Consider the following 21182-nt stretch of genomic DNA (forward strand, 5'->3'; position numbering starts at 1 on the left):
ATACAATTGTCTTATGCTATTTACATAGTTTACAATAGTTTACAATATGTACAATTGAATTCAAGAAGTCACTGATGCAACCACTTGGAAGCATGTTCCTTCGACTGAAAATCCGGCTGATCTTCTCTCAAGATTAATTACTTCAGCAGAACTCGAAGATACAATGCTTTGGTGGAGTGGACCTTCTTGTCTTCGCAAGCGATGTCAACAACCAGAGCATTCAGAAGATTTGAAACAGAACTACCAGAGCTGAAGGTCACATCAGTTACGTTGACAGCAACATCAACCAGCATTCTACTGAATAAATTCTCATCATTTCCGAAGTTATGCCGTATAGTAGCATTACATAAAATAAATTTCATCGTAAAGTCCGTATTGTCGTATGTATACTTTAAGGTTAAGTTTCAATATTCCACCTTTACAATACCATAAGTTTATTGTTTATTTATTTAAACAACATTATTAAATAATACGGGACATGTTTCGTCCAACTTGTAGACATCATCAGCCGTAAGATATTCAAGAAAAAGCTTTAAAAAGGACAAGGACAGAACAAACACAGTAAAATAAATCGGTTGTCGAACACGTCAGTCAAAATAGTGAGGATGTACTTGGAACGAATTACTTGATCACATGAGAATTTATTCAGTACTTTGACCGTCCTATCTGGTACAATTATTTCCACTCAAGAAACTATCTCCACATGGAGTCAAGACCCCAGCCACAATGGCTAAAATCTGCAGTTGAACTTATTCTACTTTTGTTGTTTGATTTCACAGAGCAGCTCAACACTTTTTTCGTCCGCTTCGTACCATAAATGCCGGAGAAGGAGACTTCGTCATGGCGTCCCTTCATATTTATACCAGTTACCCCCTCTCTTCGGGCATCTCCCTTTGCCGCCAAGAATATTTCTATAAATTTTCTGACTTAACCCTCTTGGACCCAAGAGCCGATCTGGTCGGCCGCTGCCCATCAGCTGGAAGAGGCCAGAGCTGCCTCTCCACTCTACTGCTGTTAAAGTGCCAGGCCGTTTTCAGTGGAAATACATGTATTTTAAAATTCGCGTATATTTACCGGTGCATAGCACATACCGGCATGAAATTTTCTACATATCGACTACGTAGAATAAGAAACTGGTTTGGAGTGATATAAAGAGTCAAAGACGTTTTATTGTTGACTTATAGTTGTCGATAACGTTTATTTTTAGGGAGAGAAAAATATTTTTGCACTTTCTCTCTCAATATCTACTTTGAAGAAATAATTTACGATACAAAAGAATATACGTAATTATGTATAATGTAATTCTAAATACAATTCTATAGAATAACTAATTTGAATGAGAAAAATAAAAACTTAAAAAATAAAAATTCAAACATATGTCCCTAATAAAAACCAGACAATTTTACTCACCGATAAAATTCGCGTGTATGTATCGATGTCTGGCAAATACTGACAACAAATTTTCTACATGCGGACAGTACAGTATTAAAATAATTCTGAATTATTAAATAAGTAAAAAACAGTACTTGATATTATAGTTTTTTGTTTTCAGAAAAAATAGTTTCTCGTTTTCGGTTGTAGTATATATTAGAAAAATAATTTTACAAAACAACAGAATTTACGAAATTAAGAAATGTATGGCACTAAAGCCGTGATTTACTTTGACCTACTAAGCGACCGCTGTTTAGTTCGGTACCTGCAGTTTGAGGTGAATCATGGTCAGTGAGACGGATCCTCTCAGTAATTATTCTTGGTTTCCCAGACCGGGGTCGCCCTCTCACCCTCGGATATCTCCTCAATTGCAATCACTTAGGGTCACGTAGATTGAGTGAACCTCGAACCAATCCTCAGGACCAGGCGAAAATTCTTGACCTGAGCGGGAATCGAACCCATGACCTCTGGGTGAGAGGCAGGCACGCTACACTTGGCCCGCGGAGACCGGCATTTAGGTAATGATAGAGGACTATATGTGACTATAAGGTTTAGCTGAGAGTAGGTGAAAAGTAAATTGAAGTGTGATATGGGCGGAGAATCAGACGGTAGGGCATGTTTAGGTCCAAGAACTTCCTTGAAGGAGACAGGAGGTTGAGGAATGTTGGCAGGTTCAGTGCGACAAATTTCCACAAAATGTTCTCCAGAGACATCATCATCATATTCGTTATCACTAGTTTCATCTACCACCATATTCAGAGTAGCTTTATTGCTGTTAGACACAATTAAACGTCTCTTTTTTAGCTGCGGTGATTCCGCGGACGTGTCCGGTATAATTTCATCGCTACTCTCTGAACTAAATTCCCTATCGCTATCCGATAAATCATCCACGTTAACTTCACACTGTTCAAAATACTGCATTAATTTATTGTCATCAATACCTGCTGAAAAATTATCACGTGAAGAACATGTCATTTTCCTGTCACAAATCCACTCACTGCAAGGAGCAATCTCTTACTGACCGGTTAGCGGTATTTGTAAACACAGGAAACGACTCTTGTGAAAGGTATAACACCCTCTTAGAACTGCCAAAGCAAGGCCAGGCACACAATAACGTGTAGCCCCTTTACTACAGGTTGTAACAAAAGTATGCACGTCACTATAGGTTGCCTCAAAATTATGTATATCACAGAATTTTAAGCCGGCCGATGTAATCGGCTCTGGCAACTTCCGACTGGATTGTTAACAGCCGACCAGATCGGATGCTCGCACTACCGCCTGGCACCAAGAGAGTTAACTAAACTGTAATTACAAGAGTTTTGAAAGTGACTACATACTTGCTACATTTCCGGCGGTAGCGTTCATGGACATTTAAAATTTATACGTGTTCGATTTGTGGGATAAATTACCTCATTATATTTTTTTGACTTGGCTTGGGGCACGCCATATACACGCGCTTTAAAATAGTTCACAAAAATGACTTGAGATTCTTCCGCCGTTGACACGTGCGGCTGTCGTCACGTATCCCAGAGCGTGGGACCGAAGGTAATCACCCCCTCGTCACGTGTCAAATCCATGCCATCAAGAATCGAACTTCTAATTAAATTGTCGATTTACGCATAATGTTCTTAGGGCACAAAGGTCATGGTTTCAGTATGTATAGAGTTTTGTATTAATGCATATGATAGGAATATTCAAGTATTTCTTAAATAAGTATAAGATTACAGTAGTTAGTTGAGAGAACTCCTTTCAAGGGGGGCATCATGTTATGAAAAGACTTCTAATTTTTATAAATTCACTTCATTAATCGATGTTGGCACTTTTCGAGCCAATTTCCAATTGCTCGGATGATTTTGTACTGTTAAAAACTGTTACGCATGCAACAGTCATGTTTGTCATCAAGTTCAATAAAGTATTAAAATCACCAAGTTCCTTTACTTCAAAATCAAACAAAAACTTTATTTATTTATTTATTTATTTATTTATTTATTTATTTATTTATTTATTTATTTATTTATTTATTTATTTATTCATTCATTCATTCATTCATTCATTCATTTATTTATTTATTTATTTATTTATTTGAAAAGTGTTATTTTTTACGACCGCCTACTATGAACTAAAATCGCTCTAAAGGGAAAACAGTTGGAGATAAATGTATGCCTTTGCAGACTTTTTTTGTAGTGTTTCAACAGCTCTACATTTTATATGCTTACACTTTTGGTCTATCAATGACGTTGGTTCAGGCAGTGTAAGCCATGGAAGACACGACTACGACTTTCTACTTATTCTGTAGTTTTTTTTCCTAGAATATATTTTCATTTTGTTCAATATCCATAGCCATTTTCAGTTTTTAATTGCTTTTAATCTTCTAAAAATTATCTTTCACCGTAAATCACGTTGAGTTTGTAAGAGACCTTCTGCCTAAATATTTATATTTCGTGAAGTTACAGTACTTGTGTCCCATGGCATTCACGCATACGTCACCCATGCCTCTAGGCCTTACAGCTAGTCTCACCAGAAACCGCACTTCGCTCCTACGCAGCCATTATTCCTGTACTTCCTAGAGTTCAATGGACGTTACTAACCAACAGCGTCTGGCATGATTGTGAATGCTGCTTGCTGTAAAAGTGATTTCCAGAGGCCGCGCCAATTTAGAACAGTTACACACATCGCTGAAGGAGCGCTTTCATTTAGCACGTTAACTTCAGACTGAGACTATATGACAGCGGTAGTTAATTCAAATTTAAAACTAGTGTAGAAAATAGTATCTTATCGCAAATTTTTGTTACAACAGGATGTGCGTACGTAATTTGTGAATATATTCCTTAAAAGCAGGCCTTTCATTATATCGGGGCTCATTAGAAGGGGGTTTAAATAACTTGCATTGTTGAAAGCAGGATTTCCTTAAAGGCGAGTACATTAAACTGTGGTTTTATTGTATAAGAAACACCATGAGTCTATGTTACCTGTAGCAGGCACAACGAACCATGTTAATACGAGGTTTTACTCTGTAAGAAACACAATGGGTTTGTGTTGCCTGTGGGCATTACCATAATGTGTGATACATCGTATCATAATCACCAAGACACACACCCGGGATGCTGTTGGTTGTGTATACTATATTATTTACAAATTATATACACATTATACACATACATTATTGAACCACCATTTTGAACAAAACACTTCGCTGACAAGAAGAAGAAGACAATGACTGCCACATTAGCATGTCAGCCAATTACCAACACAACAAAATCGCATCATGAGTTCATACATTGAATTCGACTAACAACTTACACTAACAAGTCTACTCAACTGTATTACCCAAGACTGTCTATACCTTGCCTGGCCAGGCTTCTAGAAAAGTGTGACAAAACATATTTTCCATATCTTCTCGAGTCTCGAGTGACAAGGATGCATTGTTCTAGACTATTACCCTGTGTTGCACAACATTATATTGGATATATATACATCATATTTACAGGTAATAATAAATTATATACTATTAATTATGTGGTTTTACATTAAATAAAATCTTCTTAATATGCATACAGCAGACGTATGGTAACATAACGTCACATGTTTTGGTACACAAGAGAGATCATACAACACACAAATAATGATACGACTACGATTTATACCAAATAAAGTCTGTACATAACTGTGTGAATAATAATACTAATAGACGTAAACAACTTCATAGCCACACCTCACAAGTCATAATAATTATAACATCTGCTAATCAAGCTTGATATTTCCAATATATACCCGTGGGTTTAGAAAATTGTTTCCAAGTTATACTTGCATCAACCGTGGGTCTACATTGCCTATGATTAGTAGCAGTATGTGAGCAACACTATGAGTATACGTTACCTGTGATTAGTTCCGCTAAATGAGGAACTCCACTGGAATACCTCACCCATGATGACTCCCATTATGCGAGGAACACCATGGGTCTACGTTCCTTGTGATTAGTACCTTTACGTGCGAAACACTGTTGGTTTGTGTTACCTATGAGTGGTGCTATTGTGTGTGACGTACCATGGTCTACATTACCTATGATTAGTACCAGCATGCGAGAATCACCATTAGTTGACGTTACCTGTGATTAGTACCATTATGAGGGCCCGGTGTCCTGGGTTTTGGAACCCATTAGAAAAGTATCATCCCAGTACTTGCATTGTGAATAGGGTCCCCTGTTTGTTTTTCTTTCATAATCATTTTGTTATCATTCGTTTTAGACTCTAGTCAGTGGATACATTTTGAAGTTTTAATTTTTGTTTTGTTCACCTTGTACTGTTAGTGGCTGATGACCTAGCTGTTAGGCCCCTTTGTACGACAAACATAATCATCATCGTTCCACCTCCGCTCAGATTTTTTCGTTCTTGTTCTTGTCCTTCATGGTCTTTTGGATCATATTGTTGTCACGCAGTGGAAAAGATTGTTGTCCTTCACAAAATGTAAGTGTGTTTCGCATTAAACAAAGTTCACAATTTAAATACAAAGTGAAAGCAAGTTGGCAGAGTGCACAAGAAAGCTTATAGCTGAGTCCATTTCCAAAGGTGTCCGCAGTAAGTACAACTGGGAAAGGATCATGGGAATGAGTGAAACCGTAATCAGGGGAAAAGAAGCAAACACCTTTTCATAATAAACATGTATTACAATGAGAACCAAAATGATTACAAGAAAAAAAGTAGAACAATTAATTGAAGTGAATGACAATATTTAAGAGCAGATAATCGAACTATGAAACGGGAGCACCGTAAAATAGGGGAATAAATACAGATTATCAATCCTCAGTAGCTCGACTCAATACAAGGGTTCAGAACACCAAAAAGATAGACAAGAATATGACAAGGAATATCCTAGCGATACATTATCAGAATTTATTTGGTTTTTAAAAAAATTTAAAAGATATTAAGGCCACTGTACAATTTCTATAAAGAAAAAGAAAACCCCCCGGATAGGATGGAAGGAAAACAGCAGATGACGGAAGGAAAGAATAGAAAGAAAAAAACCTAGGGCTGGCAGAAGGGATAAGAAAGGTAGAACCTGCAAATGTACATTATAGAGTCATGAGCTCACACGGAAACTAGGCATTAATAACAGACTCTAAAAGCCACAAATAGTACAGTAGTTTTCTTGCATCTGTTCACAGAGGTTTATGTCCATCAGTTCAATTCACTATTATTCACTTACAATTGGGGAACAAAATTTAGAAAAACCCATGTATAATGTTGCGACGAAACACGAAAGTCTACAGCTCTGACTTGCAATGATAGCAAGCATAAACTCACTTTTCGAGCCAGTATGGCATATTGAAAAAGGAAGAACAGTTTCAAGTGAAATTAGAGAGCAGGAAGTGAAGATAAATATAAAGTCGCTCACCCAGCCAGCGGTCTTGAGTATGGATCTTGAACAGCAGACAACATAAACATTGCATACGGACCAGCCGTGAATGCAAATAAAACAAGTCCTCCCTCCACACAGTTCGTTTGCTAAGTCGGACTCGCCGATTGAGGCGAAAGCAGGCCAATTTATAGTACAAAGGAAAAGTCGAGAAAAGCCCAGAGCGCATGATGACGGCACACAGAGCATGGAGAGGGAAGGAAACGGAGAGGGTGCAGTAGTAAGCAGAGAGCCGGCTGGGCGAGCGGACGGAACACACGCCGACGTTAGTAGTAGCAGTAGACCAGTCGAACACGTAGAATTGTAGAGATAGGGGAGCACATTACATTGTGTAGAAACTTCATTTCTGCAGATTGGTCTTTGGAGTTTTCTTGTCTTGTTAACATGGTAGTTTTCAGGCTATATGTAAAGATAGAAGTATAATAGGATTTATATAGTGTCATCTCAGCTTTTGTCCGGCTCAACGGCTAAATGGTTAGCATGCTGGCCTTTGGTCTAGAGGGTCCCGGGTTTGATTCCCGGCTTGGTCGGAGATTTTAACCTTAAATGGTTAATCCCCTTGGCTCGGGGACTGGGTGTTTGTGATGTCCCCAACATCCCTGCAACTCGTACACCACACAGAACACTATCCTCCACCACAGTAACACGCAGTTACCTACACATGACGGATGCCACAAACCCTCATCGGAGGGTCTGCCTTACAAGGGCTGCACCAGGCTAGAAATAGCCACGTGAAATTATTATTATTATTATCATCATCATCTTAGCTTTGTCATACATGTTTATCCCACAGCTGCTGTCTTACTTGATGGTAAAATTGTGTTGCCTTTGTAATTATATTGTCTAGAAATGCTCAGCCTAAAGTTATTTATTGACCACAATATGAGCGTTATCAGATTTTGTTTGTGATTTTGTTTTCTAGATCTTCCAAGAGGCTCGTCGTAATCTCCCATCCATCCTCTATGTGCCAGGTATTGCTCAGTTGTGGTCTCTCATGACTGAAACCCAGCAGGCCCTCTTCTTGATGCATCTTCGACGCCTGGATCCGAGCACTCCTGTTCTTTTATTTGCTACCTCAGACAGCCCGTACAACACCCTTCCAGAAGAGGTAAGATTTTCCTTTTTGTGGTTTATCTGAAGATATGCCACATACCGAAGAAATGTGAAACACAAAGCTTTTCTGCCCGGCTGAATGGCTCAGACGGTTGGAGGTGCTGGCTTTCTGACCCCAGCTTGGCAGGTTCGATCCTGGCTCAGTCCGGTGGTATTTGGAGTTGCTCAAATATGCCAGCCTCGTGTTGGTGTATTTACTAGCACGTAGAACAACTCCTGTGCGACTAAATTCCAGCACCTCCATGTCTCCGATAACCATAAAAGTAGTTAGTGGGATGTAAAGCTAATAACATTGTTATATTAAAACATTTCATGTCAAATCACTAATTGAAAAAACAGAAATGGAGTTGAATTTAGAAGACATGGTTTTTAGAAAGCTAAAAAGAACAGCCATTGTACATTCACACTATGAAAAACTTTTGCCATGTTTTTTCAGACATTTCTGTCTGAATTATTGTATGGATTGTAGTTATTAAGAATTTCATGCTTTTTTGTTACTACCACATAAGATAGGTTAATGGAGGATTGTTCTTTGTTGCAGTATAGTGCCTTTTGCAATAAAACTGAAACAAAGAAATTGAAGGGACTCACTTTCATGGAAATATGTTTTAATGAGATGTTTCGGGTAAGAAAGCTAGGAGGAGTGAATTATGTATCGGTATAGGAAACAGTTGGAAGGCAGCAGCTTACAAAGTAGGAACACGTGGCTACAGTACACACACAAATGAAAGAAACAGGTCGAAAATTTTTGGCTGTAACCTTTGCCAGTGGAGGATAGAATAAGAATGTTGTTGGTCATTGTTAACAAGTAGGTGCTCTTGGGAAAAGGGAGTGAGGAGACTGACAAACAACAGAATGGAAAAAAGGAGCAGTTATCTTATGTTCCCTAAACCTGAACACCAGTTAATGTCCACCTTCAGAATCTCTAAGGGCAAGAGGGTGGAATATTGGAGGTAAATGTTTAACGATTTTTAACGGTCAAACAACAATTAACTAAATGTGATTTGATGATATCGGGTGTAAATGGGACAGGAAGATCCATGTTAGGGGTATTGTAGGTCCTTTGGGAGCCTCATATTCAATTGGGTAGAGTTCTGTAATAAAGACAATAGGCTTTCTTCATACTGTTCATAGCATCTGAAAACTAAGGTGGAAGTGCCCAGTTGGCATTTATAGTCTCAAAAACCAGTCTTCTGTGTAAGTAATTTATCTGCAGTTGTCACTCTGTTATAGTAACTGTCTTGGTAGACATGATGCCAAATGTCTAAATGTGGTGACAATACAAAAAAAAAATTGTTTCTTCACTATATAATTCCATATTACAGATATAACCTGTAGAGGCCTCGCACACCATTTGCACCAGTATACCATATTTTACGAGCTTTCCAGGATTATAGATCCTAAACCTCGGTCGGCCTCTCATTGGAATCATGACCTTGTCAAGCGATATCTCCTGGGTGGGTTTATATAAAGTCTGAAATCCATAAAATAATGGAGGACAGGTCTGACCTTATGACGTCTGTCTGCTGGATTATCTTCTTCTTCTTCTTCTTCTTTTTCTACCGCTTTTCCCACACCTGTGGGATTGCGGGTGCGAACTGTGTCGCACATGTGGATTTGGCCCTGTTTTACGGCCGGATGCCCTTCCTGACGCCAACCCTATATGAAGGGATGTAATCACTATTGCGTGTTTCTGTGGTGGTTATTAGTGTAGTGTGTTGTGTGAATATGAAGAGGAAAGTGTTGGGACAAACACAAACACCCATTCCCGGGCTAGAAGAATTAATCAGAGACGATTAAAATCCCCGACCCGGCCGGGAATCGAACCCGGGACCCTCTGAACCGAAGGCCAGTACGCTGACCGTTCAGCCAACGAGCCGGACTGTCTGCTGGATTATCATGTACTGAATTATCTGAAAATTGACGTGCATTAAATATTTTTTCATCAACGATTGCGACTCGTCAGCTGTCTGAAAATAGGTCTCTCACTCAATGGGTCTGCGCTCCAATAATCCTTGAAATTGTCCTTCCTAACCTGTCCCATCAAAATAATGATTGCCAAAAATCATTTCATTTCAATAACTGTCAGCCCACTTTACTGTCTTTGGGTAGGTTTTATATTTATGCACGTTCTGATTGTGTTATAGGTTAGATTGTGTAATGAAAATTTTGATCAACTCCTCATCAAAAAAGTGATTTATAACCTCTTAAATACTACAAGGATTGGGAACAAAAGTGAGGCCTGGCTGACCTTCATACGGTTTTAAATGTATAGCCGGAATGTGTCTTGTGAAGCCACTATGTATATCCATTCCCAGCAAACAAATTTCATCATTACTACTAGAATCTCTGTCACTCACCAAAACACTGTAACGAGTGCAATTTCGCTTACCTTATTTTTCTTCTACGCTCGACCCACTGCACTCCGTCGCTATACGAACTGTCTGCCTTCAAGCCTGTCACTTCACTGCTTGGACTGTTTCTTTGCTCTACACGAGCTCTGTGACGTCACCTGCTTCTAGCATGTTCTCCAGCTCGCCTCGCTTCTGTATATATACGGCCTGCTTTTGCTTGTTCGATGTTCAGGTGTGAGTGAAATGTTGTGATAGGCAGTGGAAGCTCTGGCAGTGTACGCGGCTGGACTGTGTGCATTTCAGTTTTAATTCTCTTTCCTCTACGTACTGGGTGAGCAGACTTATATATATTTTTTTTTTTTTCAATTTTACATCCATTCAACTTTGCTCTTCATTCTTTTCATTTGGGCGTACGTGTTGCTTGGAGTTCGAACTTTGGTCCCGTCAGGACACTACGAGTTTAACGCTGTGTTAAACTGAAAACTTTGAACTTGTGGTGCGATTGTGATGGAGGAAGTGATCAGGACAAGCGATGTTTGGTCAACTCTAACCTTAACCTGTCATGTGTGAACTTTAGCCTTACACTGATATGAAGAGCGGACTTGGCAGCCTGATCAATACTTTATCTCCTTTTCCCTCCTCTCTTTTTTTTTTTTTTTGTCCTGCTCCTGTCTTTCCGCCCCTTTTCATCATTTCTGTTCCTACTTTCTCACGTTTACTATGCAAATTTGTAATATCGTGGTCTGCTAACCTTTACGCTGTATCTATTCTTTATATTTTGGAGGTTTGTGTGTTTCCCTATTTTATCTAGGCTGTGTTAGGTTATGGGGGATAGTGGTGTCATTTCGCAAAGTAACCTCTTTGGTATTGAAAGGTTCTCTTTAACATAAAATTAATTGTTACTTGTTCTTGCTTAATTTTGTTTTGGTCTATGAGAATACCGTCATATTGGAACTTGAATGTGTTGAGAATATTGGTTTATTCTGGTCTAACTTCTCACTTCGTACCTGTGCAAACCAAAGATAAGTGTGATTTACGGGTTATTGACCCTCTGTTGTAGCTATCTATATGAGCCAAAGCCAAATAATAATCTATTTGTAAAATTCCCATTGGGTCCATTTTTACCCTCTCTTGTGAAAACATATGTTATCTAATTGAACCTGATTCAATATATATTTGTTCAATTTTTTAAAACCTGTGTTTTGGGAGTTCTCTTTTTGTTTTCCCTCTCCCTTGGTTTAACATGTACTTACTATGGAAATTCCTCCTGGGAATAGGCCCATGATCTATGTTGTTGAATGATTGTCAACATTTGAAGTATGACATTCGTATATCTTACTTTTCCCTACGCACTGCTCTGCTGAGTTCTTTGCCTTGCACACTAGAACGTATTCGCAGGAGTGTTTCACTTCTTATGCATCGATCTCTTGTTGATATTTGCAATGGTGTTCCTGCTAACACTTGGGAATATACTGGCATTGATTAATGATTCCTAAAGGGATTGGGAAACATAGCCATAAGTGTGAAGATTCTTAACACATGGTAGCAGATTACCTTCTATTTTGACTATCATCACTTTTTTTTCTTTACTGGTTGTATTCATGGCTTGCTTTTTGGATAACTTCCCTTTAGGGGACGACTCTTCGTTGTTATCCTCTCCGCTACCACCAAATTTATCGTTGCCAACTCCTTCTGTACCTAATTTAATTTCTTTTTCTTCTCCTTCTCCCTCTCTATACCCGTCTTCAACCAACCCCACATCTGATTTCCAAACACATGGATGTTTCTGTTTCTATGTCAACAGCCCAAAATTACTGCCACTATCACTTTCATTAGCACTATTTTCACTGTCATTTGACACATCAGGTAATGAATCTGTGTATAAATCTTGCGATATTGCACAAGGGGGTGTTGGGAATGTATCTTCGAACACCATACTTATTAACATTCAGCTGTTTGATATATGTACCAACACACATATTTACAAGAAAAAGTAAAAATTTCCCAAACATACCGGCCACCAAAAGGCACTGCCCTTTTAAGAAGGGAAGAAGAAAGATAATTCACTTGAGGAATAAGCACATCACACAGATCGTCAGGGAGTTCATAAAGGTATAAATCACATCACTGTGTAACTCAAAACTTTTAGTATTCTTTCTCATTCTCAGGCAAAACACACAACTTCTTGATGGGTCGTTTTATGATACCGGAGTTTGTTCTCACTGTGGCAACGCGTACAAGGTTGTCTTCACCAGGATGAACTGACTCTATTACGCCCATTCTCCAATGCAGAGGTGATAGGTTGTCATCTTTGATGAACACAAGATCTCCAATTCGAAGATTAGGATGTTTCCTAGTCCACTTGTGGCGCTGCTGCAGAGTGTTAACATATTCCCTGTGCCATTGTTTCCAGAAGTCCTGGGTCATCTTTTGAAGATGTTGCCATCTGGAAAGTCTGTTTATGGAACAGTGAACAAGGTCATGATCAGGAAGTGCAGTGATGAGATGGGGTTAAACGAGATAAGTCTGTAGGATCATCGCTGAGTCTTGTTAGAGGATGAGAATTCAGGCAGGCCTCTATTTGGGAAGAAAGGGTACTTAATTCTTCAAAGGTAAGCACCATGCTACCCATAGTTTCTTGGCAGATGGTACTTGAAAGATTTCACGTGCACTCCCAAACTCCGCTGAAATGTGGTGCTGATGGAGGGATGAATGTCATGCGATCCCCTTTGTGGTTGCAGCTTCGACAGTATTTCTGTTTTGATCAGAATCTTGGAGAAATTCTTGCAGTTCTTTCAGCTCCTTTGCAGCACCGACGAATTTAGTGCCATTGTCGCTATAGATATTTGATGGGCATCCTCTGCGTGACGTGAAACGTCGCAGTGCGGCCATGAATGCATCCGTTGTAAGGTCTGAGACAACTTCCAAGTGTACAGCTCTTGTGGCAAGGCAAGTGAAGATAGCGACGTAGGCCTTACCCATTCGTTTGCTTCGCAGCGTTCCAAATTCTTATAAAAAATGGGCCAGCATAGTCTACCCCCACGTTCAGGAATGGTCTTGCAGGGGTGATTCTTTCTTTGGGAACATTTCCCATCTTCTGTTGATTTGTTGTTAATTTTAATTTGTAGCATGGCAAGCATGAATGAATGCACCCTTTAACGACTTGTCGAATTCTTGGAATCCAATATCTCCCACGTAATGACAATATCAGGAGTTGGGGTCCAGCGTGGAGTAATCTTTGATGTTCACTTAAAATAATAGGTTTCGTGAGGTGATGCTTGGGAGGTAATATAAGTTCATGTTTAGCTTCGTAAAAGATGGATGATGCATAGCCATGTTGGTCCAGAGTCCGGTTTAAATTCCTAATTTTGCTAGCTGAATGAATGTTCTTTCCTTGCTCGAGGCAACGAATTTCTTCATGATAGGATATTGCTTGAACAATCTTGATACATACATTGAGGGCATTACTTATTTCTTGAGGCCTTAATGGGGACATGTCGCGATCATCAGGGTTTCTCCTGCAGTTTGAAGCAAATCTGAGGCAACAGCTAATCAACCTGAGTAGTCGGTTTAACGAAGAGAATGTGTTTAGAAATGAGTCGTTATGTTGCACAATAACAAGTGACGTTAATATTTTGTCTAGTATCTTGTTAGAGTCGGAGAGGGAGCTGAGGGATCTAAGCATAGCCAGGCTGGACCGTGCCACCACAGCATGTTGTTCTTCATGTCTGTTGGTTCAGTGCCTCGCGAGACGAGATCTGCTGGGTTATCCTGTGATTTAACATGAGACCAGTGATTCGAGGGAGCAATTTCTTGAATTTCTGCAACCCTATTTGCTACGAACGTGTTCCATTTAGTGGGGCACGCATTTAACCATGCTAGTACAATTGTCGAGACAGTCCAAAGCTGTATCTTAGTGAATGGCAGTTGTAGAGAGGCAAGTGTTTTCTTCAGGAAATGGAAGAGCAGTAAGGCACCACACAATTCTAGTCGGGGAATTGAGAATGCTTTAAAGGTGCGACTCTCGATTTTGCACATAACAATCTGATAGAACGTCACCTTTGTTGTTCACAGACCTCACGTAAATACAGGCGCCATAAGCGTGATGTGAAGCATCGCAGAAGCCATGGATGTCTATGGACTTGATTTTTCCTTCAGAGAGAACACACCTTGGGACCTTGATGCTATTAAGCGTAGGGATCTGATCATATAATTTCAACCACATATCAAGTAAGTTTACTGGTAAAGGATCATCCCATCCTGACCTTTCCTGCCAGAGACGTTGCATGAAAACCTTGAAGCTGATTACTACAGGGCTTATAAATCCAAGTGGGTCAAAAATTGAGGATATCGTTGAGAGCACCATTCTCTTTGTGAACGTCGTATCACCCATTAATTCTGGAAAATTTGCGTTACAGTTTATTTGAAACTTGTCGGTGGATGGACGCCAAGTCAACCCTAAGGTCTTTACCATGTCACTAACGTTGTCAGTTAACGAGTGCTTAGTTTCTCGTAAGCTTTCTGGGATGGAGTTCAGTAATTCAGGGCTATTGGAACACCATTTGCGCAAAGGAAACCCTGCACGACTGAGAAGCTGTTGTAACTCGATTCACAGCTCCAGGGCTTCTTCTAAGGTATCTGCTCCAGAAAGACAGTCGTCAACATAGAAGTCACGTTTGAGTATCGCGGCCGCTCTCAGGAATTCGGACGCTTCTTCGAGTGCTCATTGCTGGAGACATCTTGCGGACAGAAACAATGCTGCAGACAGTGTTAAGAGCATAAGATTTTAGATTATCTTGAAGACGTTCTCTCCATAGGATGCACTGTAAGTGTCGATGTTTAGGATGAACCATTATCTGGCGGTACATCTTTTCAATATCAGCGGTGAAAGCAATGTTGTGAGTGCGGAATCTCATAACTATTGAGCAAAGATCTTCTTGAATTGTAGGTCCTACCATTAAGATATCGTTTAAGGCAGTACCGTTGTCCGTCCTTGCTGATCCATCAAATACGACTCTTGTTTTAGTAGTGCTGCTAGAATGCTTGACAACAGCGTGATGAGGCATATAATATCTTTCTCCTTCAACGGGTTCTGACTAAAGTTCCGTCATGTGTCCAAGGGTCTGGTACTCTCCCGTGAAGGTGATGTAGTTTTGACGAAGGTCGTCTTGAGTTTGTAGTTTCCGTTCTAAGAGATGAAAACGTCGGCTGGCAATCTGCATTGAGTTTCCAAGTTTCATCTCTCCCTTAAGGGACAGCTGTAAGATGAATCTCTCAGTTTCATCTCTTCTTGTGGTGTCCTTGAAATGGGCTTCACATTCCTTCTCTTCAGGTGAGTGTGTAACATGGTTCACTTCCTTGAGGCTCCAGAACTTCTGAATTTGTATTTCTAAGTTGAGGTCAGGCCTGATAAAGAGCGACTTGGTTGGTGTCTCCTCTTCCCTTTGTCGATTGAGTTGTGAATATTCTCCGCTGAGAATCCATCCTAGCTGTGTGTTCTGTAGGCATGGGTACCCTTGTCGGCTTTTTCTTACGGGTTTCAGGAGCTGTAAGAAAAACTGTGCGCCAATCAGTAAATTGATAGCCTGAGGGATGTGAAAGTCAGAATCAGCGAGAGTGATGTCTTGTGGAATGTTCCAGTCCTTGCAATTGATATGTGAGACAGGTATATTGCCAGTTATTCTGGGAAGAACAATACATTCCATGTTGAAGTGATAATCGTTGATTGTTGAGTGAACCTCAATATTCACTGCTGTGTTTGCTTGGGATGTGAGTTCACCAAAAGCTGGCAGTGTTATGGCGCTGGTCTTTTTCTTTTTCAGTCTCAGTTGTTGCACCATGTGTTCGGATATAAAATTACTCTGCGAACCATTGTCGAGTATGGCAAGAACTAAATGGAATCTTCCCTGACCGTCCTTGATCTTTACTGAAGCCGTACTCAGAAGTATCTGATTCTTGGATGTGCTTCTTACAGAATGATAAGATGATTGTTGTGGATTGTTGGTTTGATTTGCAGGAGATGATACATGGTCAGTCTCATGATGCAACAACGTGTGGTGATATTTGTTACATAATCTACATGATGTTTTTGATGTACATGCCTTCCAAGTGTGGGATGAGCTCAGGCAATTGCTGCATAGATTTTTATCCTTTACTACTTTGAACCTTTCATCACAATCTAATTTAAGAAAATCTGGGCACCTATAAAGCTGATGTTCATCTGAACAGATGCAACATTGTCTTGACGTTGTAATGTATGACTGTTGAGCTTTGATTTTTTACCTTGAACTTGTCTGATGGTTTTGCGATAAACTGGGAGAGGGGTTGGAGGCACAAAGTTGCAATGTCTGACAACGTCTCTCTAAGAACTTAACAAGTTCTTTAAACTTTACAGCTTCGAGATGAGAATGTTTATTTTCAAATTCTAGCCTCAACTTCTTATCCACTCGCGATAGTAAGAGCTCGTTTAGGAGAAGATCTAGAATGCTTATCTTAGTATCTAGTGCGTTCAGCGCATCAATGCTACCTCAGAATTTATTTACGAGTTGGCGTATCTCTGTTTCTGTTGAACATATTTTACCCGGTGATTCTAGGATCTGTTTAATATATTCAGCAGCTATTAATTTTGGCTAGTGATACCTGCTCACGAGAAGGTCATAAGCTACAGTAAAATTGGAGTCTGAAATGCCAATATTCCTTATAAGCACCCTTGGCTTCTCCTTTAAGCGAGGATAACATATAATGAAACTTCTCAATATTTGACAGACCATTGTTATTAACTATCAGGTTCTGAAAGGCGTCCCTGATGTAGAGCCAAGTTGTTAATGTACCGTCAAATGTAGGGAGTTTGACTTCTGGCAATTTTATTTGCATTCATACAGCATTGGTTGAAAGAGAACGTACTTCGTCAGCTAAATGTGAAGTCTGGGAAATGATAGCCTTTCTAAGCTTAGCTTCCAGAAGATCGCTATTATTTTCGAATTCCTGGTGGTAATCGATATGTGAATCAATATTTTCATCTCATTTAGCTAGAATTCAGTTTGAATTTGTTTGAAATCTTCCTTAACAGAAAGTAGCCTATTCAGTTTTACCTTGATTAAAGTTGTCTGCCGTATCAAGTTTTGTATGCGTGTTAAACCGGCTTTAAGAACGGATCTTTTCTTCATTAGAGCTCTCTTTGTATCAGGATCCATGTTGCATTTGTAGAGACTAATACGAACGACTGCTGTCGTCTTTACGTGTCAATTCCGTCTAATTTCCGCCTTCTAAATCATGCGGCACGAATGTAAACGTGTTAGAATTTCCGTGCCATGGATATTAGTTCTCATATGTCACACTAGATGACGCTACTTGTCATTATAACGATGTGCAATCCGTTGTTTTGTACAGGTTGCTTGTTCTCTTTGGTACAGGTTAGTTTGTAAACACTACAGTAGATGTCATAATCGAAATGTCCAAGGCAATGCATTGAAAACACACAAAAATCAACATGTTTCACGAAATTGATGCAGTAAGTAATAGTATTTCAATAGATTATATCCTTTGATACCTTGTAAATACCAAAACTTGTCAGGTTCATGGAGTTTGCTATTGAAATCCATATCCAGGCCGGAGGACCGTTGTTGGGAATGTATCTTCGAACACCATATTTATTAACATTCAACTGTTTGATATATGTACCAACACACATATTTACAAGAAAAAGTAAAAATTTCCCAAACAGGCGGGTTGGTAGTTTCTCTAGGCACATGAGATTACCGTGTATTGTTTTCATGTTTACAGTGATCATAAAAGTTGAAACAATTATTGGCACTAACATTAATGATCCCATTACTCCACGACATGATGGCAGGTAGTTCAAACTGTAGCTAACAGACAGCGCAAAAAGCTGAAAACAAAGCCAGTATGTAAAAACGGAGATTTTTGGGGCCTGTCCACAACCGGTGGTCGCGTTAGTATGGTGATCTTCGGGGCTGGTCTTCAATGTGTTAACGATGATGGCAATCAGGCGGGCTTTTGTAGTGTATTGATTGATATGTAAAATCATGCTGGTATGTATTTTAAATATTAAGAAACAGAAATGGCCATGGTATATAAAAAATCATGAAATGTGGAAGTTAAATCATAAAACTACCTCTGCACAAAGTCACCATCGTTATTAAGGCAATTGTTATAATGGGGCACCAATTTTTTTATACCTTCGTCATAGAATGCCACCACCTGTGATGAAGGCCTGTCTGTACCTTTCTTTCAGATTATTATAGTCATCAAAACGCTTGTCACCAAGGAACTTCTTCAGATGAAGGAAAAGATTGGAATCTCGTGGCTCTAAATCAGGACTGTAGCGGTGTGTGCCAGAGTATTATTCTCAGCCAAATTATGTGAAGGGGTCTTAGGTTTGATTGGTTGTTTGGTGTCTGACATTCTAAAGCATTCTATGACCTTCGTTCTGAATCGCATGTCACAAATTTTGTAGTGTCGCACAGTAATCATCTTTGTTGATTGCTACATTCCAAGGCAAGAGTTCTTATTCGCATACAGCGTGTTGGCAGTTAATTGTCTCTAGGTGCGTAAGATCTGTCCTAGAAAACTGTGCATATGATTTTCCAGGTAGAAATTCACTGTACAATACTCAACATACTTCGGGGATGAAACTAACAAATTTCCACCAATTTTAACCCCCTGAATATGAAGATGAAATTTTTGTTAATTGGTTCTGGTTCCTATGATATAACATCTGGCTGAATTCACTAAAATTTCATTTGAATTAGTTACAAGAGGTACAATATCGGTAGTTCACCACCCCTCTTTCTCAGAAGGGCCAAGGAATGCAGCCACTTGTGTGGGAAGAATAATTCAGTTCTAGCGCAGCTGTTGATTTGTAAGGAAGTGCTGTGTTATTTCATTTATCAGCCTGAAGAAAGCAGCAATGTTTTTTTAAGGTGATTTTTATTTATGTACATACAAACATACATAGGCGATAGTGATTAGTATTTCCATAATCATGCCTTGTAAGAGTGTGAACAGTGTAAATAATTCTTGTTATATATGCAGGGAAGTATCATTTTCTTCTTATAAGCTTAACATTACACAGGTAACAAAGAAAGCATACTGCTCTACTTCAGTTGCAAAGTTGGTGATGCTGACAAGTCATGGGCATCAAAAAAAGTGTTGTAATACTTGTGTATTACTAATCTATGGGACTGGTTAAATGGAAAAAGGTCATCTATCCTCTTTGCAATACCAATGATATGGCGAGGACCAAGTAATCATGTCGACAATTGTTACATTTGTATGGTACCTAAAGTCCAAGGTTTGTCAAAAAAGAAAAAAGTGGACTTCCAAGTACCCTAACATTCCATCTGTCTTTTGTCCAGTAAAGCATCATGAACAGCTCCCTGTACCAAAACCTCCTGAATCCTACAACATAAATTCTGACGAACAAGACAAAAGTGACACTTCAATTACGACTATGCCCTCCATACCAGGTCCATCCACATCACAAGATCCTGATTTCACAACTACTTCACCTTATTTTCACAGAATTATTCAAGCTCAACTAAACAATCTAGTAAGAGAGTTGGAATTGTCCAAAGGTAAAGCTGAACTTCTTGGATCCAGACTTTGAGTGGCACCCTTTGGTAGAAGGTGTCAGAGTGTCAGTATTTCATGTTCGTCAAAAACTTCTGGAACAGTTTTTTTTTCTCCCCCTAGTAAAGATGGTATTATATTTTGCATTGACAACGGCGGTCTCATGAATTTTTAAAACTTCACACACCAACCTGAAAGTTGGCGAATGTTTATAAATGCATCCAAGTTAAGCTTAAAAGCAGTTTTACTGCATAATGGAAATTCATTACCTTCAATTTCCATTGCATATTGTACCTTACCTTATGTCCCCTTCTCTGCCTGGCTGTCAGTTGGTCAAGGATGGTCTGTTTAGAACATGGTCTAACTATCTGAGTTAGAAGTAGAATCAAGAGGTATGGGGAAGAAAAGCTTTTATATTTAAAACATAAAATGACGATAAAAACCCCAATAAACCAAAAACAACACAAATGAATGTGAATGTACAAAATTTTACTCAACCACATCCAATGATGTTGCAGGTCTCTGCCCATAATAAATGAGTCTCTATTAACTTTTGAAACATGAGCAGGTATCAAACATGGTAAAAGATTATTAAACAAATAAGTTGGAACATGGTAGACTTTGCCATAATTAATTAAAAAAGTTCAGCTACATGAGATTAGGAATGAAAGATTTGCATATCATTACATTCATAATATTCCCCATGGTTAGGGAGACAAAAATACGAAAACACACTCTGGCACCCTATTACGCCCGAAAGATGATTGAATTTACAACGGGCGCGACCCCACTATGCAAGGACACGAGGCTCGAAACTTCACCAACCTCTAAAACACTTGGGCTTTACGACAAATGAAAATAAAGGACAAAACCACACAAGAAAATACATTAACCAAACAGGACACTCACATATGCAATCCACGGTACCTGTAATTGAAACAATAATAAGAGCCATGCCCAGTGTTAATAAACACCGATTGGGACTCTCCGCCACCTGGTTGCTCTGGAATCATTGACCTGCTGTTGAGACGGCGGTCAGGAAAGATGCCTGGATCCCTCACTCCAACACAACATTCCTCTGGCTACAAATTTTAACTTGCTCAGTTAAGGTCCTGTATAGCTGTCAGTCGACACGTTTAACAAGGTCTCCATCTCTTGCCTCTCAATTGGAGCACACATTCATCTCCGCTGGTAGGACGAAACTCACTTCACTACGAGCGCTCTTGCTCGTTTCTTATAACATAATCACACATTTGTCTGATGCAATATCCCTCAGACATA

At 39.4% G+C, this 21182-nt stretch overlaps 1 protein-coding gene across 1 annotated transcript in view; it reads left to right on the top strand.

The window, feature by feature from the left end:
* The window catches only part of LOC136876441 (ATPase family AAA domain-containing protein 2), a 456642-nt gene that overhangs the window by 262316 nt on the left and 173144 nt on the right, over positions 1-21182 (top strand). The window contains exon 14 of the mRNA XM_067150416.2: positions 7766-7951. Within this exon, the coding sequence (XP_067006517.2) occupies positions 7766-7951 (186 nt within the window). The remainder of the gene's footprint in view (positions 1-7765; positions 7952-21182) is intronic.

Source organism: Anabrus simplex, chromosome 6, assembly GCF_040414725.1.
Source record: "Anabrus simplex isolate iqAnaSimp1 chromosome 6, ASM4041472v1, whole genome shotgun sequence".
Classification (NCBI taxonomy): Eukaryota; Metazoa; Arthropoda; class Insecta; order Orthoptera; family Tettigoniidae; genus Anabrus; species Anabrus simplex.